Source organism: Lepidochelys kempii, chromosome 3 (genome assembly GCF_965140285.1).
Source record: "Lepidochelys kempii isolate rLepKem1 chromosome 3, rLepKem1.hap1, whole genome shotgun sequence".
NCBI classification, from domain to species: Eukaryota; Metazoa; Chordata; order Testudines; family Cheloniidae; genus Lepidochelys; species Lepidochelys kempii.
Window position 1 is genome coordinate 209,080,400 of NC_136382.1, and position 27,241 is coordinate 209,107,640.

Below are 27,241 nucleotides of genomic sequence, written 5' to 3' on the forward strand. Positions count from 1 at the left end.
GAAGCAGCCCAGGGCACAGGGTTAGGGGTCCAAAAACGACAACACCCACTGGCCTGTGGCTCTCAAAGAGGCGGAAAGTGACCCGGGACATCTAGGGCGCTGTTTCCACATGACAGAGCAGCACTGCTGAGCTTATGAGCAAAATGTCCCCAGCTTAATCCGAGAGCTTAATAACAGCGCGGATGAACTGACAATAAAAAAGGAGGCACCATATTCGAGTCTGCTCCGGTGCCCTGGAGAGCAGCAAATGTCACCGCTCTCTTTTCAGAAGCCTGGAGCACGATCCCGGGAATCGCAGACCCTGGAGCCGGAGTTCAATCCCCGGTGAAACTGGTCCTGCAGACGATGAACGACCCCCCGGGTAGAAACCCAGCTGCACTCAGCGGAGTAGGAACGAAGCCATACGGCTACTGCCAAGGGAAATCACCCCTCCCTGGCAAGTACAGCGCTCGCACGCAGCAGGGAAAGGGGAATAGCCTGGGGGCAGCGCTTTGCCTGCCGCAGAGTCCCCCACAAGGGGTGATTCAGGAAGCCAGAGTCATGAGGTGAGAGGCAAAGGCACCTGTCACCCGGCCCCAGAGAGCGCCTTGGGTGTCATCGTGGGCTCGGCAGGGGCTGTGGCAGCCAGAGGGGCAAACAAACGAGTCGGGCGCATGAGGAACAAGTCGAAAACCAACACTGAAAATACCTGGCTCCCAGGGACAGACTCCCGAGGCTCTGGCTATTTAGCTTGGCCAAGAGAGGGTGAAGCAGGGACTTGGTGACAGTCTGTAGGTCCTGACATGGGGAACAGATACTTCGTACTGGGCTCTAGTCTAACACCATCCAGTGGCTGGAACAGATACGTCGCACTGGGCTCTGGTCTAACACCATCCAGTGGCTGGAAGCTGAAGCTGGACAAACTCAGACTGGAAGTAAGGTGTCGATTTTTAGCAGAGAGAGTAACGAACCCTTGGAACGACTCACCCAGGGTCATGCTGGATTCCCCAGCACTGGCAATTCTGCAGTCAAGTTTGGCTGTTTTTCTAAAAGCTCTGCTCCAGGAATGATTGGGGGCCGGTCTCTGGCCTGTGCTCTGATCCCAGTGTGCCCTGGCCTGGGGATGTGTGATTCGATAAAATCTTACCATACCCTATCTCTGAGCTGGCCTCCCTTGGAAAGCGAGTGCAGCTGTGGAGTAATCCCAGAAATAGAGGGGTTCAGAGATGGGCAGTCAATCTCTGGGAGGCCAGCAGAGATGGCAGGGCTCAGGGCTGCATAGCATCCAGGAGGCATGCCAGATGCGCCTGGAAGAGTGAACGGAATAGAGAAGCTAAGTCCATCACTCCCTAGCATGGCCAGAACCGGGGACAGTCACTGACACCAAAAGGGAGCTCACTTCCAACTGACACAAGGCCGTACTTCTTCACACAACGCTCAGCTAACCTGTGGAACTCACTGCCACAATGTGAGGCTCGGCACTCAACGGGGTTCAGCGGAGGACTGGACATTTCTATGAATAATGAGAAAGTCCCCAGCTACTGAGATGTACGTCTCCTGCTTCCCAGCCCAGACAGCCCCTGCTAGCACGCTCCCAGTAGCGGTGTGGTCATTGCTAGCCCCCAAGATCAGAGCCAGCGGGAGAGCCGCAACATCCACACTGCTATTCTTAGCATGCTAGCTTGAGTGGAGCTAGTGCCAGTCTGTCTACCAGGCTGGGGGGCTCGCTCGCAGCTGCAGTGTAGACAGAGCATGTCCCCCGCACAGGACAGAGGGATGACAGGGCCTCCCGTGAGACGACAGGGCTCCTTCCTCCCTGGGGCCAGTGCATGTGCCCCCTCCCTCCATCCTGTCCAGCAGCGAGCGAGTCGGTCAGTCCTGCCCTGGGCTGGCTCTCCGGGAGGCACAGGAAATGCACTCCGCAGGCAAAGCGACTTCCAGCCAGGTTCTGTGCTGCTCCGGCTGTTACCCAGCTCCCCGTCCGCCTGCCCAGTCTGAGGTCAGCATCCGGCGCTGGGCGGCGTTCGCCTGGGAAGCTTCCTTTCCAAGCACAAGAATCGAACTGGGTGACAGGGCCCGGGGACCAGGTCTCCCAGATGCTGGCTGTGTGCTGGCAAGGCACCCGGGAGCGCTGCGGGAAAGGAAAGCACCGCCCGGGCCTCTAGGCTGGGCAGAGGAGAGCGTAACTGACCTTTGGGGCACACAGGGCAAGGCGTGGGACACCCGGTGCAGGACATGTGATGCATCTGTGTTTCTCCTATCAGCTCTCACCTCAGGGTGGGCTTGGGGGTGCTGTGCACACTCTCATTATCCTCCAGCTCAGGGCCACTGTCGCTGTTGTTGCATTCCTCCAAGCTGTCGTACAGCAGCCCCAGATCCTCCTCCACTTCTCGGGTCTGACCCACCGGGTCGGAGTCCAGAACCTGCGGCAGAGAAGCACAGGTAACAGCAACGCTCCCTCCCCAGGTCCCTGGCTGCGTGCTCTCCGGAGAGGAGCAGCCCCACAGGCCTGTCAGCACAGCGCTCGCCTAGTGTGGGGATCTCTGCTCTGATCTGTCCCAGCCTGGCCCAGGTGCCTGGATTCTCTCCATTGACACCGGCAGGGCACGCTCTAGGCTACGGCCTGTTCTGGGACCCCCGGAGCATTCTGGAGATACCTCCAGGCCATCCCCCAACCGGGGCCTGCCTGTCCTCATGCAGCAGCGAGGACAGAGCCACCTGAGGAACGAAAGGGCCGGGGGCCCGAGCACAGCTCCCCGCAGCTGCTCACAGTCACCGCCCAGGGCCACAGGAGCAGGAACTTGGTCATGCTGCCATTTCCCAAACTTCACACAGCTGGGCCGGCCTTGGGGGAAACGAGGCCAATCCCCCGTGCATCCTGCCACGTGCAGTTAGAGACTGGCCTGCCCTAATGTAGACACCTCCCCGCATGCACGACCCCATGCCTGCTTCATCATCACTGTGGGCTAATTTCCTGCCCCAGATGGAAGTATCAAATGCAGCCCACAAAAGGTACACGAGACTGCCTATCAACCCTCAGGGAGTCACTAAAACCCACAGCCAAGACAGACCGTACGAGCTCTGCCTCTCAGAGGAAGGACTAACTCTTGTGAGACAAATGAGTCCAAGTGCTGGAGGGCCCAAGCCTCTAACTCCAGCCCTGTTCAAGCACCGAAGCCACCAGACTAACACGCACAGCCCGCTCACCCAGGACTGACCCAGCCCGCAGGGAGGAAGGCAAAAAGCCAGGCACGGGCTGGCTTCAGTCAAAATGAGCTACGGAGTTCGTGGGTGAGTGATCACCTCCCCCTAATATGCTCATCATGAAGAGACACGGCAGAGTCCTTCAGCCACCTAGGACTCCGCAGCCTCCTCACGCTTGAGTCTCCAAACCTTGTAGTCAAACCAAATCGAAGCCTGGAACCCACCTTCTCTGGCAGAGATCCAAATTCACTGGACACCAAGTGCCGGCAAGGAAACCCCAGGAAGTGCCGGCAAGGAAACCCCAGGAAGTGCCGGCAAGGAAACCCCAGGGCTTAGACTCTTACCAAACCAGCCACTTTCTGCTCCGCTCAAGAGACCACTCGGGAAGGACAAAGCCATCTGAGACCCACCCCAATACAGTCATTTCCAGACAAACTGGTCTGCCTTTTGGGAGCTCTCCGACTGTATCCTTATGGAGCGGAGACACCAAGGTCATCTCCAAAACACCCGCTAGCAGAAGGGAGAATACCCTGCCCGTTGTCATGCACCCAACCAGATCTGGCTTCATAAAGGGACAACCGGTCGCCAGAGTATCTGAGAAGTCCTCCACTGAGCCCTGCTGTCGCTCATGGCAGACCAGGCCAGCTAACTCTCCACCCCATACAACCCTCTGGGAGCCATCAATTCCAGCACTCCCCCTCCAAGGCCCTCTGTACTAAGCAGGGCAGCAGGCCGAGGCTGCCCAGGGACACTGAAGTTTTTTGAAAATAAATGGAAGGTTACGTGGCAGAAAACACAATGGACACCTTCTTCTCACCCAGCACAATGTCCTCAACAGGTTCTACCTATGGCCGGCTCAACGCAGAGAATCAAACGCTGCGACGACACATCACCCTGTCAATTTCTGCCCCCTCTCCGCATGGCAACCTTCACTCTGACGTGTTCTGGGCTTGGACACGGGCTACAAGCCCATGAGCAACAGGTGATGACCCCCGGCAGGGAATGGGCTCTGGGGAGACGTTTAGCTGGGGCACCTTGGATCGGTCCACACTGCTTTAGCCTTTTCACCTGCGCTCAGGAAGCGTGTGGTAAACAGCATGTGAACGAGGGAGCTGCGATCGCCATGTGAAGAGAGAGAAATGACACAGAGGGACCGAGCGAGATTACTGCTATGGGCAGAAGCGATTCAACCTGGGGGCCGCAGCAGCATTTACAGAAGCAGCCATGCTCCAACCCTCCACCTGGCAGCCTGCTGATGGTTGGTTACCGGGTCCCCACCATGCTCAGCACCAGTTTGAGACTCCGCCCCTAAAGTCCGATTGGCAGAGTCCCCGAGCAGCTGATTGGCCCGCTGGTCCTACTTAAGCAGCAGCAGGAACAGGAAGCTGTCTGAACAACTGGGCTCTGCCCTGTTCTGGACTGCTTGCCTCTGGCTTGATTTCCTGGCAGCCCAACCCCGAGTAATGCCTGGCATCTGACTGGTGGTTCTCATCTTCAATTTGTCTCCTGCCTCTGACCCCCTGGTATCCTGACCTGGCCTGACTCTGGTTCCTGACTGGTGGTTCTGATCTCCAGTTCGTCTCCTGCTTCTGATGTCCCGGTATCCTGGCCCAGCCGACTTCTTCTTGTGACTGCAGACTCTGACTACTAGGTCTGGCTGCTCCCGACCTGGCCATGACAATGCAGCTACCCCAGCTGGGGAGAACAAGCTAAGACACCCCAAAATCAGTTATAGAGCGTAAGGCCAGAAGGAACCACCAGATCATCCAGCCACTTCTCCTGTAGATCACAGGCCACCACTGCCACCCCCCAGGACCCACACACTAAACCCAACTGGAATTAGACCAAAGTGCTCCAGCCCTCAGGAGACTAGACTGTCACATGCCACAGGCCTAGAATGGGGGGACTGACCCAGCCCCCCTCAATGGCAGGGAAATGAGTCAGTGAGTTAGACTCATAGTCCTGGCAAGTGACCCGCACCCGCACGCTGCCGAGGAAGGTGAAAATCCTCAAGGTCACTACCAACGGGACTCGGGGCGAAATTTCTTCCTGACCCCACATCTGGTGATCAGCCAGACCCTGGCCACATGAGGCAGCCCAGCACCTCAAAGAGGATGCTCAGTTCCACCTCCGCCACCCCGACAGGTGTCTCATCTCTAGCGCTGGGCATCCCTGATGGCTTCTGAGGAAGGAGATTAAAAAAAACAACCACCTTAGAATACTTTTGGGGGGTGACAGTGGGGGAAATCCCTTCCTAACCCCGCTGGGGGCCAGCTGGAAACCTGAAGCATGAGCTTTAGAACATAAGACACAGGAGGAACCAACCAAGGAGCCAGAACAGCTGAGAGGCCACGCATGGGGGCCACGGTGCCACGCAGGCCTGCTCCCAGCCGGGTTAGCCAAGACGTGGTTAAACACCAGCAGCTGCCACTGGAGGAGCTGAACCCGGCGGCGCAGCAAGGGCGGGGAAGAGCCAGGCAAAGGCAGAGCCCTGGGGCCACAGTGGACGTCAGCCGGAAATGCAACGTGGCAGCGAAAATGGGCAATGCGACTGAGGGCTGCAGGCCCAGAGGCAGCAGCTTGCCGAGCAGCGAGACAGCCCCTGAATGTGCAGCCGGGCCAGGCCCAGCACCCTCCATTGCAGGCACCGGGCTACGCTTCCTGCCCGCAAAGCGTCACACCTGGCAACCTCGACAGCCTCCTTCCACACAGGTGTTGAAAAGGAAAATTCAAATTCTGTCATGTGCAACCATAATGTCTCCCCTCCGGCCTGAGCCCCAGCCCCCTGGCACTATCATGTAGATCTCAGCCACTTGAGCTGAAGGAGTTCCTACATTACTAGCAGTAGTAGGTTGTTATCCTGCGTAGGCCAGCTACGGGGGGGATGCATAATACCCCGAGCAGTGGTTACAGATACAGCCACAGCCTCATTCAACAGACAACCCAGCCCAGCCCTGGCTGCCATGGCTCCTTCTGAGGGGCAGGTATGCTCTGTCAAATGGAAGAGCTCTGCCAGGAAAGACCCTGTACCTCCCACAGGGTGGCTGACACTTGCCTCCCCTCTAGGGATAGCAGCTGTGCTCAGCAATGAGAGCTGTGATGGGACCAGAACCAGTAACTCCAGCCCTTAGCAGAAGTCAAACTCAGGAATGCCTGCTTCCCAGCCCAGTGCACCTTCTCCCTGAGGCCAAAGGGCATTTTGATGAGCAGTAGGAGCAGCCAGTCTCGGTGTCCCCATGAGGGTGGCTCTGGATCATGGGGCGGCCTCAGGGGCGTGAGGAACATGCACAGTGCACGTGGAATGAGATTTCTGGAGCAAGCTCAACTGAGCACATGCAAAGGCAATTTACCGTGTCTTGTAACTTGGCCAAACCAGGGTTGACGGTCACAGGGAGGGCAAAAGGCACCTCTCGGGGCCCGGCACTATCCCCCAGTCGAATGTTAAGCTGCTGTTCCGAGCCCCTGAGGCACCAGAGCTCTTCCAAACCATAGACAGATGGGCTGAGGTTATTTACGCTACTGATTTCCCCACACTTTGTTCTCAGACATCGCGAAACCCAAATGCTGGGATTTTGGAACTTGAAAGCACTAGGAGATTCCCCCACCCATCCTGGCTGCACTCCTGTGGAGGCTGGAAAGTGGGAAACCCCGACGCTCTGCCCATGCCACGTACAGGCTCTTCCCCTAGCCGGTTACCCACAAGCGCCCTCTCTTCACGCTACAAAGAGCCGGCCAGCCCCTCCCTGGGGATTCATGGCTCATGTCCGTGTGCTGCCCTCGTCTCCTGGGGCAGGAGTGAGCTTTCTATGGGGTAGACAATGCGTCCCCAAGGGACACCACTGGGCTCGAACACATCTGCACATAGGGTTTGCCAGGAGAGAGCCAAGGGACTGATTAAGGAGCTGCGGAAGCTTCCTAAAAGTGTGTGTGTGGGGGGGCCCACGGGCACCTGAACTATGTCCCCATCCCCCCTTCTCTCTGAGCCCCTGCTCTCATGCTGCCTCTTCCCCACAACACTCCCCCCTCGCTCCTCTGCCCCCTCGCCCCGTCGCTTGCCCTTATGGCTGGTAAGAAATGGTGGAACCATGGCCACCCGGCTCCCCAGACTGATCCCAAGGCGCTCGTCCCGCTGGCGCCATGCGTCAGACAGGGACGGACCCACCCTTTCTCACCTCATCCATCACTTTAAATCTCTTCAGCAAAGCAACGAATTTCTGCTTGAAGTTCGGTTGCTGGAAGGAAAGGACAGAGGAAAAGGCGTGAGGTTCCCAGGGAGCTGTTACCCCCAGCCGCCCGCTTTCACTGTGCCGTGTGCTGAACGCACGGCGCCCTCCATGGGGAGCGGTGGGCCCCCTCCACAGCCTCAAAGCTAGCGGCTCTGTCAGCACCACCGGGCTTATGAGCTATTGTCTTGACAGCGATGGCATTAGCTAAACACAGAGCGAGACGCGGCCCAACTCAAAGAGCTCCCGAAGACAAAGTCACAACACATGGAGGGCAAAGGGACAACACAGAAGCGAAGTATCCAGAGGACACCAGGAACATCTGCAGAGCATCCAGGCAGCCATGACAGGCCACGTGCAGAGACACAGCACCCAGCCCCTCTAAGGCCCTGACTGATAGAGAGAGGAGCACTAGCTGGAGCAAGCCCAGCAGTGTGCCCCGGCGTAAGACCAGCGTTACAGTCACACCACGGCAGGTCTCCCCAGTGCAGACCAGACCCACAGCACGCAGGCTGGGAGGTGCTATGGGCTCTCTGCCATTTTTAGGGGGGCTTGCACAGCCCCCAGCCCCCTCCCCTCCTGAGCACACGGGCCAGCAGCAGCCACTGCTCCCTAGGCCTCCCCAAACCCATCCCAAAGGCAGAGCTCTTAGCTGGTTCGGGTTGGCCCTCCGACACTGACTAGGAGATGTGGGAGCAGAATCTGCCCGTGCTGAGCCTGGCTGGTACGTGTGCACATCGGCAGGCCGACGGACAAGACGTGACCTTGAGGGCTCAGCAGCGGTGGGGAGAGGGAGAGCCAGATTTCCTTTGCTTTCGGTAGCAACAACCGTAACAATAGACTGGGAGACCTGGGTTCGAGTCTCCGCTCTGCCAGATGTCCTGTGTGCCCATGGGCCAGTCACTTTGCTCCCTGGGGCTCAGCTCCCCACCTGTTCAATGGGGAGAACAGCCCGGCCCTGCCTCCTGGGGCACGTTAGGGTAGGTGTGAGGGGCTCCGACAGTGCTGGGGGCCAGAGAAGCTCTGTGGATAGGCAGAGCAGAGGGCTGGGGAACACACCCTGCAAACCTCCATGTGCTCTGAGCCGGGGACACGTGTGCAGGTGACGCGGCTGCCCTCACAGCACTGGGCCGTACCGCACGCCTCGCGCCCGTCTTCCCATGGCAGCACAGGCTCCACCAGGAAGCAGGGCAGAGAGGACTGAGCGACAGGACCAAGTCAATGGCCCCCCAGGGATGGGCACCCCCCGCACCAGTGCAGGACGGCTGTCACTCTCTCCTGAGCTACACACCGCTCGCGACCTGTGGGCGAGATCACTGCACGGTGGGGTGTTCTCTCCCCCGGGGGCACAGCGCCCTGCACCGCTGCTCACGGCGAGCGGGGCAAGGGGCGGAGCTCGTGGGAGCTCCGCCACAGCCAGAGCTTGCAGTGCCTCCTGCTGGGGAAAGGCTATGGCGGCTCCCCCACCGGGATTGGGCCCGGGCCCGGGCCCAGTCCCAGTCCCCGTGCTGCTGTGCAGACACAAGAAATGCGGACGTTACTCTGCTCATGGACGTGGTTCTGATCATTTTCCTCCGGGCTTTCTTCGGCTTCCTCACTTCATCCTCTTCGTCGTACAGATCCTAAATGGACAGAGACGGCAGCACATCAGAAGGGCACAGTGCGCCGGGGGCACCCCTGCCTTTCCGGAAGGGTCCCGGCCCCCCTGGAAGCCAGCGTAGGGCCCTCTGACATGACACCTAGAAGCTGACCAGGCTGGAGCACAAGGCTGTTTTCTCCCAGCCTGTCAGCCCTCACTGATTGCTCCCCCCTTCACTCCATGACCGATCCCCAGCAGACTGCCCCATACAGCGCACCCCGCCACTGCAGGGGAATCACTCCCTTGGGACTCCCTTTTACCTTGATCATGCAGCACCTGAGACCCACACGTGTCCTGCCCCACACTGCTTAGAGTCTGAGCTGCCAGTGACCCAACCCAGGGGATGGGGGAAGAACAGACCAAGGCTTCCAGGAGCCAGCTGGTGTGCGGCCCGCTGGAGTTCACCTGACCCATTGTCACTGCAGAGCCTGCCACACCCATGAGAAGGGAAACGTGGGCCACCCCAGAGCAGGGTACTGGAGCAGATGGCCAGGGCCTTGTGGGGGGGCAGCTCAAGGTGGGGCCCACAACTAAACCATGCTCCTTTCCCGGGATGAAGCCTGGGTGTCACGAACAGCAGCTCCCCCAGGACACTCCTCAGCCACACACTTGGAGGCGGGGTCATGAATACGCAGTTGAACACAAGCTCCCAATGCAACTCTGCAGCTGAAAAGGCTAATGCCAGCCTGGCATCATAGCCAGGCGACTCCGGGAGCAGGAACAGAGAGGTTACTATGGGCAAGTCTACACTACAAAATTAAGTTGACCTAAGTTATGTCAACATACAGCCACCCAGTCCTCAAATCGGTTTCACATGTCCACACTATGCCCGTGCCGGCAGTGTGTGTCTGAGCTGCCCGTGGGGGCATTGCGGGATGGGTTCTGAAAGGTAGCAGGAGTCACTGTAAGCAACGTGGCGTCTACACTGAGACTGTGCTGACCTAGCCACATCAGTGTAAGTGCTACGCCTCTCGCGAGTGGCCTCACTGAGTCAGCGTAGTGGGTGCAATGATGTCATTGCAGCGAAGACGCTTACAGAGCTGCCTTCGTCAGCCTAACTCTGTCGTGTAGACCCAGCCTTTATCTCGGCGTTTAGCCCTGGTGTAACCACTGCTGGAATTCTGCGTCCAGGTCTGGTGCCACAGTTTCGGAAGGATGTTGATAAACTGGAGAGGCGTCAGAGAAGAGCCCCGAGGATGATACAGGACTCAGAGTGATCGACTCAAAGAGCTCAAGCTGTTCAGCTTGTCAAGGAGAAGGCTAAGGGCTGACTCGACCCCCGTCTGAAAGTACCTACATGGGAGCCCAGTATTTAATAACGGGCTCTTCAGTCTAGCCGAGAAAGGTCTCCCGCCGTCCAAGGGCTGGAAACTGAAGCTAGATAAGTTCCGATCGGAAATATAGTGCAGATGTTTAACCGTGAGCGTAATGAGCCTCTGGAACCATTGACCCGGGATTGGAGAGAATTCTCCAGTACTCGCAATTTTTAAATCCAGCTGGGATGTTTTTCTAACAGTGATGCTTTAGTTCAAGTTGGCGTTTGTTCAGGGCAGCTCTCTGGCCTGCGTCACACAGGAGATGAGACTAGATAATCACAACGGTCCCTTCTGGCTGTGGGATCTATGGCTTGACGAAGGAGGATATCTGCTCAGAGCAGCCCTGTGCTCCAGAGAGTTCCTACAGCCTTCACCCCGAGACATCACCTATTGCACGCTGTGGCCAGCCAGAGCCCCGAGACCCAGGCATTCATTCCCAGGGCAGGAGAGGGTCTGGGCCAAGGGGGCACCTGCAGGCTCAGTCCATTCCTCCTGCCCCAGGGCTTTGCAGGCATCCCCTCTCCCTGAGGACAGGCAGCGGGACCCACTCTGACCTGAGACCCCCACAGCAGCAGGGCTAGGCCGCCCTTACCTGGCCTTGCACAGCATCATCGCTGGCCTCCTGCTCTGAAGAGAAGCTGTCGTCGTCCTCCTCCGAGTAGTTATCCATGTCTGGAGAGCGATCTGAAACCAGAAAATGCAGATGCCACTTCCGAGCCACCCACCCCGCCCTCGGGAAACACCCAGCATGCCCAGGAATATGGGGTGTCCCCCACATCCTTGCCCCAGAGTAGCTTGGGAGAGCCTGGAGAAACCTACGCTGAGAGTGGGGAGAGGAGCGCTCGCATCTTGTTTGGGCTGAGAGATACCTACCCGAGGCTTTGATTTTGGGGCCAGAGGGGACGCTGCCATCCTCATGGTCAATGGGCTGGCTGGACAGGGAGTAGATGCTGATTTCAGCCACTTGGATGCTCACATCCTTCATGTTGCTGTGGAGGCCCAGAAGCTGCCCTCCATCTGTGGGGTGCTGCATCACCTGGGCGAGCAGACAAACACAGAGCCCAGTGACGGCCGGCCAGCACGTAGCCAGCAACAACGATGCCCCCCACGGATGCCTCCACGCGCTGACCAGCCACTCAGTGCTAGCGGCTGGGCAATGCTGCTAGGCCAGAGCAACCCCTGGCCAGCCGCCCCCAGCAGCAGCAGCTCCCAGGCATCACTCGGGGCCAGGCCACCCAGGCTCACAGGCACTGCATCTCTTCCCCTACCGGCGCCGCTTACCTCCGCCATGTTAATGATTCCCACCGCCAGAGTCTTGTAGCCCAGGATTGTGCGGTTCTTGTACCTTTTCCTTCGCTGCAGCATAATCTGCAGCTTGTTGCCATCTCTCTTCAGGAAGTGTGGGTACTACAGTGGGAGGGAAAACACCCAGCCATGGCAGGGCAGGAGAGCTACACAGGCCAGGCCTAATGTTCATGCAGCTACAGCCCTCTCAGCTCCTGAGCCTGCACCCCAACCTCCTCCCAGCCATGGCTCACCCTGAGCAGCTTGCTCCCTCCCCCAGGCCACACGCAAACCTGCTTCACCCTCCACATCTCCTCCGCCCACACTGCACGGGCGAGGCACAGCGAGGTGCCCAGAGCAGCTGGCATGCAGCATGGAGATGCAATCAGCCCCGTGCTGACAGTCAGGACCCCAGCTGCGCATTCCCCGCATCACACGTGCACCCCGCACGGACCAAAGCTCCCAGAGACAACATCACTGGGCTCCTGCTCGGTTCTCCCTGAATTCCCTGTTGTCAGGAAGGGACCCAGGGTGGTATGAGGAGCAGCAGAGCCTGCTGAGGCTGGGTGCTCTGCATCCAGGCTAGCAAGGTGCACGTTACCTGTAAAGAAAAAGTCAGTTCCAGGTCAGTCTCCATCAGGCCCCCGGGTGGAAGGACGTATTCATTGGATCGCAGGACTCGCTTTGAACCCTGCAACGAGATCAGGAGAGGCGTGGAGGGGCAGGCGGCTAGCACAGAACCACTCAGCTGGAGACACGCATTCAATACACTAAACACGCAGGTGCAACCCCAGGGTTTCTCCACCGCCAGTGAATCATGAAGGTTGGAGACAGACAATAGGGCCTATGTAGTCCGCCTCCTCGGGGACCAGAGATCATTCCCTGCAGAACACGGAGAAGGGTTTATCCAGTCTAGTGATGGAGTTTCCACCACTTCTCTTGGAAGACTGTCCTAGCCTACTAGGAAGTCTCCTGGACTCCTAGCTTCAACCTAAACAATTCCTTTCCATCTCCTGGCTATCAGAGCCACCACCGCCCCTTATGAGTCAGCATTTAGCAAAGGCACAGGACAGAGGCTTCTTCCAGCTCTTCTGAGCGCCCCCCAGGCATCCCCCTCCCACTGATTATCAATTTGGTGGTGTTTCCTGATCAAAGCCTAGACGCCGCTGTCTGGCTCCTCGCATCTCCTGAGCACAGACGCAGCTGGAAGAGAGGGCCCAGGAGACAGGGTAGTGCATGGGACGTGAGATGATGCTGGCACAGGGTTCTCAGTCAGGACAATGGTTTGTCCCAGTGCTCTCCAGCCATTTGCAAGGGAAGGTCCCCACAGAGCGTGGATCATCTTGCAGCCCACCAGGAAAAACTCAAGACAGTGCTGTCTGGGAACCCCAGCCCTCGTGCACACACCGAGATGGGCACTCCCTCCTGACAGAGCCAGATCTTCTTCATCTGATTCCTGACAGTAGCTCAGCTGCAGCCGCTGCCTCCCTCCAGACCCCCTGAACCCAGCAAACTGCTCACATAACGTGTCAGGGACTTTGCCATCAGAGGCACCTGAGCAGAGTCCAGGAGAAGGAATCAGAAATGCCCTGAAGAGAGGATTCGCTGAGATAACCCGAAGTAACAAAGGCCAATGAATGCAGCAATGTGCACCCTTGCAGAGATCCATCTCTGGAGAGACAGCATCCCAGACACACCCATCACGGAAGTGGGAGGCCTACACACCATGACCTTGGGATCCACCATCCCATCCGAACGCCTTTGCTGCCCTGACCTGACTGGAGGGGGCCAGAAAGAGAACCAGAGAAGAGAACCTCTGCCAGGCTCACCTAAATCCTGCAACACTGCGGTGAGCCTGAGACTGGAGAGGTAGTTAACGCAGTCCCTCTGACAGCCTGCCATAGGCAGACATCTACCAGGGCTCAGAGTAGCCAAGATTAACACTGTGTGCTGAGCATGGAATTCCCCAGCAGGCCGGCAAGCAAGAAAGGCCAGCAGACAGACAAGGCTTTCTCTGGTTTGTGGTGTGAAGAATACACTCCACAAACCTATTGTATTTTCCACTCCATGCCTCTGATGAAGTGGGTTGTAGCCCATGAAAGCTTATGCCCTAATACATTTGTTAGTCTCTAAAATGCCACAAGGACTCCTCGTTGTTTTTGCTGATGCAGACTAACACGGCTGCCCCTCTGAAACCTCTCTGGTTTGGTTATTCCGTGCTATGCCTTTGTGCCAGTTTTCTTTTGCCTTAAAGCAAACATCCTCCACAGTGGCAAAAGCGAACATCTCCCGGAACTTTTCCTTTTCTCCCCCAGAGGACAGTGAGCTCCAGCTTCAGCGCTATTTAAAGAGACTGGCCTGCAGGAGAGTTTTCCTAGAAATACTCCAGACAACCAGAGGGGAAGGGAATAATGGACATTGTGACAATGAAGTTCTTACGTAATTTCATGTTTCAAATACTTTGACTGTGTTTTTCTTGTGTGTGTTTAATACAAGGTTTAACGGATGGTTGTTACAATGGTAATTGCCAGCGAAAACGTAACACAAACCTGTACAAATGTGTTTAGTGTTGTAATACAGTAAACAAGGATTTTATTATTACCTTAATCTTGTTGGGCATGCAAGATTTCCTGCATGCCCATCATCAGTGTAACGGATCCAGCTCTGCTTCCAGACATGGGTCCTCAGGAAGATTTGCACACTGAATATACCAAGTTCCACGGAGTGGAACGAGGACTAGTTCATTTCCATCCTCACATAAGGTGGGGTCACTGGAGCCCTGAGATGCAAAAGCTGTGACAGGTTCTTTACAAGTGCAACTGACCAGCACCTTTCGCCAGGCTACATCCAAGCCTCCGGCAGGCTAGTCGTGGACGTACCACCCCAAAACGCCTTTGGACGCTGAGGGGGCTCTATTGCAAAAGGCCAGGGAGGACTTCCCTGCCCCTCTGCAGTAACAGATCCAGACAAGTGACACACACAGACCTCCACCCCTTCCATGTTTGCAAGCTTTGCAGTGGATGAGGCTCCACATCTGTGTGCTATTTGTCTGGCCTGCAAGGCTCCCTCTCTCGGATTACATCCAAACCCATCCAAGCTTTGACAGACAGCCCCAGTGATGTACTGCCAAGGAGGGGTTTTTCTAGCCAGCTGTGTCAGGGAGTTTTCCTGCTCTGGGAGCACAGCATCCACCCTGGATTGCTCCAGTAACTCATCTGCTGGGGAAAGACGGCGTCTTTGCAGGTGCTTTGAGCAAATTTACGATCAACTTTCTTAGAGAAAATGACAAGTCTGGCCTATAAGGGTAACGGTGCAGACATCATACCCAGTGCTTGCACATCTGTAGGGGACCCGACTTCATACCGCAGCCCATTCTGATTAACAAACTAGCACCAGAATCGATGTAGCACCAATGAAACGGATTAGAAACTGGCCAACTCCTAGACCTCAACACGTTAATTGTTAACAGGGAATTATCAGCTGGGGTGCGGGGGACCGGAGTCTCACAGGGATCAGTTCTCAGCCCAACACTATCAACGATTTGGAAAAAAATATAAAATCTTTGGTGATGAAGTTTGCACGTGACACCAGGTTGGTGGGGTGGGGGTGGGTCACTGCACTGTATCGATGAGTGAGCAGGACACAATCAAAGATGCAGTTCAATACAGCCAAGTGCAAGGTCTCACCTCTAGGAGCCCCGAGTGTCGGCCACAGTTACAGGATGGGGGACTATACCCTGGAAAGCAGCAACTGGAAAGGACTTGGGATGAATGGTGGAAACCAGCTGAACACGTGCTCCCAGTACAATGCTGTGGCTAAGAGGGCTAACATGATCCTTGGACGTACAAGTGGGGAAATATTGAGAAACAGTAGGGAGGTGATATTTCCTCTGTCTACAGCACTGGTGAGACCATTATTAGACACTTTCCAGCCGTGGTGTCCACACTTCAAACCATCAGTTACAAATCGGAGAGCGTGCAGAGGAAAGGCCCAAGAAAAATTCTGCCTTACAGTGAGAGACTGAAGCGACTCCGTCTATTTCGTTCATCAAAGAGAAGGTTAAGGAGAAACTTGACCCCTAGGCTAGATTATTCATAGATTCCGAGGCCATTGTGATCATCTTATTTGACCTCCTGGATAGCACAGGCCACAGCACCTCACCCAGTAATTTCTGCATCAAGCCCATGTCTTCTGGTTGTGCGGCAACGTGTCTTTTAGGAAGATCTCCCGTTTCAATTTTAGGATACCCAAGCAACGGAGAATTCCCCCATCCCCAGGTAAATTGTTCCAATGGTTAATTATTGTCACTTAAAAATCTGCACCTTATTTCTAGTTTGAATGTATTTAGCTTTAGCTTCCTACCATTCCATCTTGTTCGGCTTTTTTCTGCTCGACTGAAGAGCCAACCTAGCTGCTATCAGAAATGTCTTCCCCTACTTACAGCTACTTACAGACTGCGATCAAACCCCCACTCAACCTTCTCTTTAATAAGCCAAATACATCGAGCCGCTTCAGTCTCATCATCAGGCAAGTTTTCCAGATCTCGAATCATTCTTGTGGCTCTTTCCCATTTGTCTATGTCCTCTTTGAAGTGTGATCACTAGAGCCGGGCACAGTATCCAGCAGTGGTCTCAGTATTGCCATACAGAGAGGTTATGAATGCCACCTCCTTACTCCCACTTGATATTCCTCAGTTTATCCATCCGGATGGCAAGGGCCGTGTTAGCCTGCACAGCCACTGCACTGTGCTCTGAGTTCATGTTTAGATGGTTCCACCGTGACTCGTAAGCCTTTTTCACGGCTTTCCAAAGTACAGCTCCCCATCCTGTAGGTGGGGCTGGCTTTGTTGACTCAGAAGGGTTTTTTTGAAAGTCAGTCAGGGTGAAGCCCAGATGCTGTCTGTAACCCTGGTCAGGGCTTGGCCATTTTGAGCTCAGCCATCCTTGATCTGATACTGGAGCTGCAAATCTTGCTTCCTCTCCCTTCCTCCACCCATGGGCTTTGTACCAGAGTCCAGCACCGTAACGCCTGGGCACAGCTCAGTGACCACAAAAGGCTCTTTCCCTCTTTGCGCCCTCTATTTCAACCAGTGTCCGACAGCTGGTGACACTAGCTGGCTCATGTCCTTTCCTCCAGGAGGAGGAGATGTCAGCACATGTAGCTGGCAGGGTCTGCGCCAGCTTGGAGTTTTCCGCACACAGGGAGTTTGCTCCGATTCCTTTCTCTGGCTGCCAAGACTTGCAGAGAAGTCTTTCTGATTTACAACCATTAGCTGCATTAACAGATCCTGCCCCCCCAGCTCTCCCCAATTCAAAGAGGTTCCCTTCAGCCTAGCAGGAAGCGCAAAGAGGACAGAAGACGCAAAACCCAGCTGAAACTATTAAACTTTACAGAATAAATGAGAGTCAGGTCCCACAGATCAAATACTACACAGATCCCCTTCTCATAAAAATTCCCCAACCAGCAAGATTAACTGCACCCTGCTTCATTCTGCTGTGAAAGCAAGTGGATCAGTGCAGCGGAAGGGACTCCACACTTGGCATTAGCAGCTCTAATACACGCCTGTCCAAACGCTTATCCCCTTTGCTGGTAATAACCTTTTAATTAGTTTTTAAATCATATTAATCCACGGAGTGTATCAAAGAACCTTTCTGCAAAGCAAATCGCTTGCATTGTGAGCTGGAAGTGCCATTCAAACACCCAGGAGCGCCCCCGTTCCATGCCTCCTGCTCAGCAGAAGAGCCCTGTGGCATCCACCCAGCTCCAGCTAGGGCAGCAGAAACCTCTCCGCGTTCCTGAGCTGCAGGGTAGCGAGTGCTCCCCAATTAGGGCCTTGAGCCAAAGCTCACTGCAGTCAATGGAAAAGCTCCCACTAACTTCAGTGGGCTCAGGATCAGGCCCACAGTAACTAGGGCCTGGTCTGCGCACAAACTTGCCCTGGTTTAACTACAGGGCTGTTCTGACAGAGCCCAGCACGGAGGTTCTAACTCCAGTAACCACTTAGCATACATTGATTCCTTACCAACTACAGTTTAAACTAACCCAAAGTAAGCCACTCAAACTGAAATCGGCGTGTCTACATGGGGGCTTGCACCACTTCAACTAAGTCCACTTTCCAACCAATTTCAGTTAAACCCGGGCAGCTTGTTCCTTAGTGCAGCAGCAAGGCGTAGGAGATGCTGCCTCTGGAATCTCCACACAGTCTTTGCCCACTCACAGCTTTATTGGTGGGTATAGAAACGCAGGCAGAAGGAGTGTGGATGCAGTTCTACCAGCATAAAGGTGCCACCGCTCTTCCCATAGGGAAGGGGATGGGCCACATTGTTGTACGCACCTTTACACCACTACAGCTGCCCTAGGGGGCTGTGCTGCTTGAATTATATCACACCCCGGCCCACGTGAAAACCGTGTGTCCTGCAGGCTGAGGTGCAGCCCTGCGTAGTCTGCACACAGACTTGTCCTGGCTTAGCGGGGGCCCTGTCTACACAGAAACTGGAACTGCAATAACTCAACGGGCTTCACCTCGCAGCTTTAGTGACTTCGGTGCCATTCCATGGCTACATCCACACTGCGATTCCCCAGCCCTGGCCGAGCTCGTGCGAGTAGAAATAGAAGTCCAGCAGCCGTGGAGGCATGGCTCAGCCGTGCGGAGAACACACCCGGTGCATGCGTGCTCATGCTGCTCCCTGTGCTACTACGGCGACAAAGCGATTTCTACTTGCACTAGGATACTGAGCACTAGTGCAAGTCTGTGTACACGAGATGGGGAATCACAACTCTAGCTCGTCACAGACATAGCCTGTGGGTGCAACTCAGAGGCCTTATCTACAGGAGAGTGGGGCAATGGTTTAACGTAACAGTTATTTCATGGCCACACTGGGGCTTGCTCTCATGCCAGCATTAGAGTAGTTTAAACTGACTCCTGATCCGATTTAAGATGAACCAAAACCAAGCTTGGTTTAAACTGAAATAAGAATGTCCACACAGCCTTTTCCACTGGTTTAGCTAAACTGGTTTAAATCAGTGCAACTTTCTCCAGTGGCCAAGGCCTTGTTTGGGAATGAATGTGGCTAACATCAGTTTGTGTAAGGGATCAATGTGTAGACAGTCTGGCCTTGTGTTCACCACAACTCAGCTAGGATCTGCACATCAGGGACTATAGTCGCTGAGCAGGAGTGGGAGGAATCACAAGAGCCAGGTTTAGTAAGCAAGAGTTGGGGTCAGAGTCAGGCCAGGGTCAGAGACCGGAGGTCAGAAGTAGAACCAGGCCAGAGACCGGAGGTCGGGGGCCAGAGGCCGGGTCGGGGCCAGACGCCGGGTCGGGGCCAGAGGCCAGAGGCCGGGTCGGGGCCAGAGGCCGAGCCAGGCCAGTCAGAGTCATTTTGGGATCAGAGACTGGAGATCAGGCGACAAGCGAAGTCTGAAGTCGCAGCAGGCCACAACCCTGTACGGTTGCCCGGGCAACCCCTGGGGTTAAACAGGGCACTGGGCCAACCAGAGGACTGCAGGGTACGGTCGCTCTGGCTCCCTTGGGTGGTACTCTCTGGGGCACCTACTCACCACAGTGCTCACTGGCTGTGCCTCTGCTTGGCCTCTGGGTGGCACTGTGGGAACGTCTGCAGCCCCAGGACCTAGTGCGCAGAGCCGCACAGCTGTCCGGTGCCGCACATCTGTCCGAACGGGCGCTGGCTGCTTTCCCCCCAAGTACGGGTCTGTGTGCAGACCTGCACCCCATCATTCGGGGGGGTTCAGTCACACGCTTTGTTACTGCAGTGAAAGTCTGAATGTAGAGCGGCCCCCAGGTGCTGCTGAAGGCCCCCATTCAGGCCAGCTCTGGGCCAGGCCCCATCAGCTCTCATCTGTACATGGAAAGGTGTCTGCACTCTCCCTTCTCCCAGGTGTTTAGTCACAGGGTGAACGGGTGCCAAGGCAGTGACTCCAACCCCCGTCCGGCTTTCTGGGCCCCTGCAGCGGTCCTGGTTTTCCAGGCCACACAGGGTTGGCGTTGCCCATGCACCGACAGAAAAACCTTTCAACCCCCAACCTCCTTTCCAGCCCCCTGGCTTGGTCAAAGTAGCAGAAAAGCATAAGCCCAACATTTCCCTTTGCAGATCACCCTTGGAGGCTGTAAACGTGTCACTGATCAGCCTATTCCTCATTCCCTTTCATGGAGGGCCTCCAGGCAGCTCCTCCGCACAGAGGCGAACAGAACATACCTGAACTAGGAGAGACCCCAGGGCCAGGGTCCAGCACAAGAGAGGGGAATCAAGAGAAGATGACGACTGCATCCTTGCAGCTGAGGCTCTGAAAGTGCTTCCCAGAGATCCAGTGAGATAGGCCAGCAGCACTGGCTTGACTTGACAGCACAGAGCCAATACCCGAAGTGCCTTGCCCAAGAACAGCCGACTCCCCAGAGCTCTGCTCTAGCCACTGCACAATCCTCCTTCGCCAAGCAGCAGCAGAGGTTCTGGTTTCTAGGGCTTCTGGGATGGGGGACATTGGACCAGATGGACCCAGAAGGGACAGAGGGATTGGAGAGGCCCGTACAGAAACCAGCAATGCTGGCAGCCAGACAGAGAGGAAATAGTAAGCAGCAACAGACGAAAAACGGAGGAGATAAGGCCAAGCTCCCCAGAGATGCCTCCCCCTTGCAGGAGTGAGAGGGGAGGCAGAGAGCATGGCAAAGGGCAGGAGAACACTGGTCCTGAATGGGCACAATAGAAGCAGCAGGAGGGAGGAGATGCTCGGGAAGGAGGCAGCATAGGTTGTACTTTTCAAGACAACAGTTAGATGCATCCAGCTAAGCAGCCTTGCCTCCCCAGAGCCTGCCAACACCTAGCCAGAGGCTATCCAAAGCACTTTGCCCAGGGCGTGTAAACATTACCTCCGGTGCTGGACAGGCAGCGCAGGAGACCTTGGTTGTCCATGGAACAGATACAACATGGACAGCAGCCGGACAGCCTCCCCTCGTACCCTACCGATGCCGCTCACCTCAACTCACCTCCAGAGCGAGCCAGTCGCTCCTCAGCCTCTCTGCAGTCCACACTAGCCCCATGGCGATCAGGGCCACCCCTGGAAGGAGACCCCCAGCTCACATCACACAGGTCTCTAACCATCCATCAGCTTTTGGTCACTCCTGACAGGTTAGAATTGACCCAGTTAACTTGCAGCCCACAGCTGGGACGGGCCCTTTTGCCTGTAAGGTCATTTAAATAAAAGGGGTTCAACAGCCTGTCTTGAGCATCCGATAAGTGAGGATGCAATGCCAAAGCAGGATGGTGTCAGCCTGGGAGCGCGGGCGGTGCTCGCCTGTGCAGGGAGAGGCTTGGGCACCAAGCCGGCCATCGGAGGGTCAGGCTCTGGGCATGCTCCAGAGGCTGTGGATATAGTTGAACAGGGAGAGCATTATTTGCTGGTTACCTCGCCTCCTTACTCCCAGAGACGGTGGCGCGGTCCCCTCCCTCCCAGGGAGGGCCTGTGTTTGCAGCTCTTCCCCCAGATGGATCAGCGGCAGGTTTTTAAGGATGACTCTGGCGGCGCTCTCTGCCCAGAGTTCTTGCCGCGCTAGCTCCCTTTGTACGATCATTTCATTCCCCTGACAACGCCTCATTAAGTATCATCTGCAAATTCAGCTAATGAGCTGTTTCCCCTCTTCCCAGCATCCAGCTAATTCTGTAATGCTGGGAGGCACTTTGTGCTGGAGGCAGCAGCATGTTAGCGATGCAGGTGGTAAACAAGGCAGCGGCTGGCCCTGGACCCAGCGCAGCTTCCTCCATCCCGAGGGGGTTAGGGAGGCGTCACCCATGGATTTTTCTCTGTGTTCTCCTGGTGGGAGAGCACAAAGGCCATGGAAATTTCTTTCCTGGATCCCCTTTCAGACTGGTGGTTAGAACAATCTCGGCCTGTTTACCGGCCCTGTCAGGCAGAGAAACGTGTGGCAATGGGGGTCCCACAGTTCCTGGCAGGATTACCCAGGGATGATCGCAATTCCTCGGCAGCTCTGGCTGCATGGGCCCTTTCTCCGACACAGCGCGGGTGCTGGTTTACACTTGGGAGCTCAGGCAGTGGGAGGAGCTGATGAATGCAGTGATGCGCTCTCAGAGGGGGAACATCTGCAGCCGCGAAGCAGTGTCTGCTCTCGACGGCACTGCAAGAGGGGTCTTATTATTGCGCCCCCAGAACCTGAGCACTGTCCATCATTGCTGCTGTGCCCTGAGTGCCCTCGGTCTTGGAGCCTTTTCCAGCCGGGGCCCCTGTCCCATTGCTCATGGGTCCAGGGCAGCATGTGGCATGGACTGTGGTCGTTGTTCAGGCATGTCACAGGCTTCTATTGTGGGACCTTGGCTTTGCAGGGCCACTGGGAGCTATCCTGAAGCAGTATCGTTTTGGGCTCTGTAGATTTATTTCGTTCTTCTGCCTCAGCGGGCAAGGGTAGGGCCGGGTACTGACTGCAACTGGCTGCCACGCAGGCAGGGGGTGGCAGAACCCAGATGAAATTCAATCCTAGAGAGCCTGAGGCGTGATTGGCCAGCCCACATCTGAATGCAGACCCTGCATCTCTTCACTGGCATCTTGCATCTGCTGCCCAGCATTCCTTGTTCCCAGCTTCAAAGCACTGTTGGAGTCAGCTACCAGGGCCAATTAATACCCACTAATGCTACTTGCCCTTCTAGGATTGCTGATTGTCACTCGTAACGCCCAATGCCGTTAGCAGCTAGCTCTCCGACCTGATCGCTCCAACTCTCACATGGCTTCACTGGCACCAGTGCGATCCCCTGCTGATTTGAACGGGCTTGTAGTCGGCTAAAGTGCCTCCCAAAATCGTTGGCTCCATGCAGTAAGCTCTCCAGGGGGCCCTGGCGCAAACCAAGCTGACCTAGGAAGGTTGCCTCTCTTAGCATGCTGTACCGTTCTTCTTCTCCCTTGGCAGGAGCTTAGGCAGGAAGGCCGTGACAGTTACAGAGGCAGCCCGGGTGGTGGCCCAAGGGAGGGAAGAAACGAAGGTGGCCAGATGCGGAAGCCGCTGTCTGTCCACTAATGCAAAGAGCCTGGGTAACAAATGGAGGAAGTAAAACCACTGGTGCAGGAAGCGAAGCCAGATGCTGTAGGGGCAATGGAAACATGGTGGAATAATAATCATGACAGGAGCACCGGAAGGACAGAAATAAAGGTAAAGGGGGTGGAGTAGCATTGTATATTAATGACGTGCTAGACTGTAAAGAAATTAGAAGTGATGGAATGGAGCAAACAGAACCTCTTTGTGCCAAAATCACATTGGAGAAGAAAGGTAACAGAGGCTCCAATGGGACGGTGCTGGAGTCTGCGACACCCCCCTTCCCAGGATCCGACCGGGATATGGAGAGAGACCTCTTTAACATTTTAATGAAATAAATGCTACTGGGAATTGTGTGATTATGGGAGACTTTAATTTCCCAGATGCTGATTGGAGGACAAGTGCTACTAATGAAGGCAGGGCCCAGACATTCCTGGACGTGATCGCTGACAGATTTCTTCACCAAACCAGCAAGAGGCAATGCCATTTTAGACTGAGTATCGGTAAGCAGCAAGGACCTCACAGAAGAGCTGCTTGTAGAGGACAGCCTCGGTCCCAGCCATCAGTCCCTGGCTTGCCAACGTCTACATTTTGGGCACGAGGCTCTATTTCTGGAGGGGCAGGGGGAGCACCGGGCAGTGCTCGGGACCCACTGTAACAGCATGTGAGAATACAGACAGCTCCTACTGAGCGGTGTCCCACTGGGCCGGGCGGCTCGTGGGTAACGGTTCAGCTCTGCGGCTCTGGCATAGTGAGGGCGAGGGCTGGGGAATGCAGTGAAAGGGAACCTGCAGAGCACGGAGGGCTCATGGCCCATGGGGCACTTAGAGTAACAAAGACGACCAGGGCAGGAGAGCCTTACAGAGGTCACATGCAGTTAGCCACCCAGGGGATTACAGCCTTCGCGAGCCTTGCCCTCCCCTCTCAGCCCCTGGCCCAGCCCAGCGCCGCCAGCAGCTCCACTTTCTCAGGTCTCCTGTCACACCACCGGAGTGCTGGTGCAGCAGCCTAGCCCCGTCTCAGCTCCTCTCCCTGTGAGCGCTGCGCCCCCCGGCCACCAGCCCCCCGCCCAGCTCTGCTATTCCCCTGGGCAGCACTCTCACGGCTCCTGGAAGGCTCGGTAGGGATTTATAGCGACGCTAACAACCCCCAATACCTCCCAAGATGAGTCTCAGACGGCACAAGGCGAGTATTTGCAGAGACCAGGAATAAAACCCTGGATGCTAGAACTGACTGGAGGGGCCAGGACTGGAGAGGCTGTCTGGCCCCCCTGTGCCCCATACTTCCTACAGCTCTGGTCTGGATCCTGGAGGGCAAGTGGGGCAGGCAAAACCAGCCCTCCCTTCTGGAGCAGCATTAATAGCCAGGCTTCCACCACTAATCCAGCTTTAAACCCTAATGCCTGCAGCACAGAGAGCTCCCTGGCCTCCCCGCCCCACCCTGCTTCCCATGGCAGCCACAGCTTTCCACCAGCTGACAAGAGCGCAGAAGAGCCCCCTTCTATCCGAGACTGCTGCTAGGGATGGCAGCAGGATCACGGGGCCCCCACACACCCTGGGGAGAGGGAAGGGGGCAGAATGACACATCCTCCTGGGTCTGTGCACGTGTGACACAGCGAGAGGCAAGAGATCCCTGTTCCCTGTGAGGAAGAAGAGGTGGTAGGATGGATCTCCCACTCACAGGGGAAGGCAGCAGGATCATCCAGGACAACAAAAAGGGGAGGCTGGCATGGGAGATCACACACATGCATGGGCTTGTAGGGAGGAAGAAAAATCGCCTCCACCAGGCTGGTGTCTCTCTCCCTCTCACACACAGCATTGCTCCCCCTGTCCTCTTCCTGCTCCTCACGCAGGCTGGAGTGAGGCGTTCCTAAGTCAGAATGGTCAGGCGAGCTGAGCACAGAGTCGTGATCTTCGGATGAGACTAAGCCCCACATCAGTTGCATTCAGCGAGCCTTTATCAGCGTGCCAGGCTGTGCAAGAGAGAAGCAGACCCGGGGGTGTCTGCTGGAAGACGGGGCTACACACCGTGTTTGGGGTTCAAACCCTTGACTCCGGTGGTCATTACCAGCCATACTTGATCTGGTGACAGGTTACCCTAACCACTCATCACCACGAGAGACCCAAGGGAGCTTTCTCCTCCCCAGAACTGGAGCGTTCCCCTGGTGTTTGGGCACCAGTCATTACATCCCGCCACCCTAAAACATCCCCTGCACTCCAGCTCCTTCCCTCCCTGTACATCCCTGCTGGTTGGGCAGAGCCGTTTGCAGGGCATAGCGTGGCTGCAGGAAAGGAGGGAGCTTCTAGGGCTCGGGAGGCCCAGTATAACACGTTGGACAGCCCCAGATGGAAGGCCCCCAAAGCAGGGCAGAGCCTAGGTGTTCAGGCAGCCAGGGTGCTTCCCACCCTGCTGCCCTCCAGATGCTATCCAGGGAGCTGCGGAGCAGAGCCTCTTGGGTCCAGGTCAAGTGTCAGCATCATCACAGGCATCCCACCCAGACGGAGGGGCCCACTGACGCGCCGAGCCAGATACTCATGGAAGAGACCAGGCTGGGGGCAGGCTGATGTCATCACTCTCCAGGGCCCAACGGGGGACAGAGAGGCAATGGGCCACACTAGCTAGTTTTGGCTGGACCTGTAACAGAGCGCTGCAGTATGCTGCATCCATCCCTGGTGCAGGGTGCGGCAGACGGCAGGAAGGAGAGACCAGCCAGGGCTGCAGCACGCAGGGGAAGATCTACATGGAGTCTGAGGTTTCTGCCTGGGGAACTCGAGCACTGGCAGCTAGGTGTCCCTCTCTACATGTGGAGACAAGAGAGGCCCTCTGCTCAGACCCAGCCCCTTAGGGCCTCCTTCCCCGGGGGCCACTGGCTCCAGCAGCCCAACGAACGCCCGCACAGTGCTGCTTCCCACCTTCCAAGGGACAGGAGCGGATGCTCGGGCAAGGGGAGAGGGTGAGGGGGAAAGGACTGGTTCCGGCCCCGCATCACAGGACTGCAGGCCTGGCCACTAATTCAGCACTAGAGCAAGCGGGCAGGGGCAGCGACCACTGATCTCCACGAGAGCTGGTCCCGCTGGCGCCAGAGCTCACCCCGGTCCCGGGGCCTCGACAGAGAGAGGAACAGGGGCAGAAAATGCCCTCAGCACTAGCCTGCCCACCCCTCAGCGCTGCACTGGGGCAGCAGCTCACCTGAATCTTCACAGCGATGAGCACCGAGCTCAGCTCCTTGTCCAGCTCCCTCAGCACGGTGAGCTTCTTCAGGCGCAGGCTGCAGAGTCTGTAAGAGAGAGAGAATGGGACACACTCAGGCACCACCATCCCCGGGGCCCTGCCGCATGGTCCGAGGCCTCTGGACGGTAGCTGGGATGGCGCCGAGCCGCGGCCGCCTCTCCCCACCACAGGCACACGCTCAGCTGAGGAGCAGCAGGATTCACCCCCCTCCGACCCCCCGCCTCCGAGAAAGCGGATCAGAGCAGAAAGGGAAGGAGGAACATTAACAGAGCTAAAGTAGGATTAAGGGATTACGGTGCAACAGGAAGTCGCAGGCCGTGTGGTGGACAGATCCTTCCCAAGCAGGGCTGCTGCCAGGCCTCAGTAAAGCTACCTTGGCCACCAGGGCTGTTTATTTATAAACTAAAGCACTTAGATCCACTCTGATCTGGGACTTAACAAGACAAATATTCCCATTCAGACATTACGCCTCTGCTCGCTCCCTGTGGCAGCTTCATACTCCCCAGCCTGGCTGAGCCAGAAACATGGGAATCGCAGCCCAACACCCCCTGGGCCAGAGCAGGCTGCCCTGAGCCCACCCTCCATCCCGGTGCGCTGTGTGCCTGCCGGGGGAGGGAGGAGGCTGGGCAGAAAGTGGCACTGCCTATTCCCACAGGCCCAGCCCCTGAACCAACCCACAGGCTCCGCCAAGGAGAGGAGTCGTCTGAGCCACTCAACGGCTTAGTCAAATGCCTGCAAACACAGCGATGTGCAAACAACCACCCATCACCTGCGCTCGGCTGGCCCGGCCACGCGATGTGGAGCAGAGGCCGGCAGGGCTGGGTGGAATTGGTCTCCCAGCACTGGCAGAAAGCACCCTTCCTAATCTGCCAGACAGAGCAGAGGGGAGCCAGGCAGGGAACCGAGGAGTGGCTACAGGCTGGAACAGAGGGCGCATGAAGAGCTGGGGGTGCTGCAGGGCAGGTCTAAGTGCCCTTGACACAGCTAAGCCAGGGTCCCACAACTGGAAGGGCTGGAGCTCGCAGAACAGGCTTTCCAGCCTTGCACTGCTCAAGAGCATTGCGAACTCAGCCCTGCTGGTCTGTCCTGTGCTCAGATACCAGAGCATTCAATAGGGCCAGAAGGAGATGAACTTGTCACCCCCGGAGGATGTGGGGGGCTCTGCCCTAAAGCACCAACAGGGAGCTGAAATCCCTCATTGCTAGGAGATCCCTGTCCCTGTGGCCAATGCCAGGTGCCCCAGAGCGAATGAACAGAACAGGGAATCACCAAGTGATCCATCCTGTCGCTCATTCCCAGTGTCTGGCAAACA

At 56.5% G+C, this 27,241-nt stretch overlaps 1 protein-coding gene across 5 annotated transcripts in view; it reads right to left on the minus strand.

Annotated features, from left to right (window-relative positions):
- LOC140909773 (phosphofurin acidic cluster sorting protein 2) overlaps positions 1-27,241 on the minus strand; it is a 113,681-nt gene that overhangs the window by 14,645 nt on the left and 71,795 nt on the right. For 4 of the 5 annotated variants that reach the window (XM_073339866.2, XM_073339863.2, XM_073339862.2 and 1 more), the window contains exons 2-9: positions 25,888-25,975; positions 12,247-12,336; positions 11,643-11,768; positions 11,235-11,397; positions 10,954-11,045; positions 8,948-9,028; positions 7,356-7,415; positions 2,251-2,402 (exon numbers count right to left, since the gene is read on the minus strand). In XM_073339866.2, coding sequence (XP_073195967.1) covers positions 2,251-2,402; positions 7,356-7,415; positions 8,948-9,028; positions 10,954-11,045; positions 11,235-11,397; positions 11,643-11,768; positions 12,247-12,336; positions 25,888-25,975 — 852 coding nt within the window. Of the gene's footprint in view, positions 1-2,250; positions 2,403-7,355; positions 7,416-8,947; positions 9,029-10,953; positions 11,046-11,234; positions 11,398-11,642; positions 11,813-12,246; positions 12,337-25,887; positions 25,976-27,241 lie in introns of those variants that run through there. The other variant, XM_073339868.1, reaches the window with a different exon arrangement.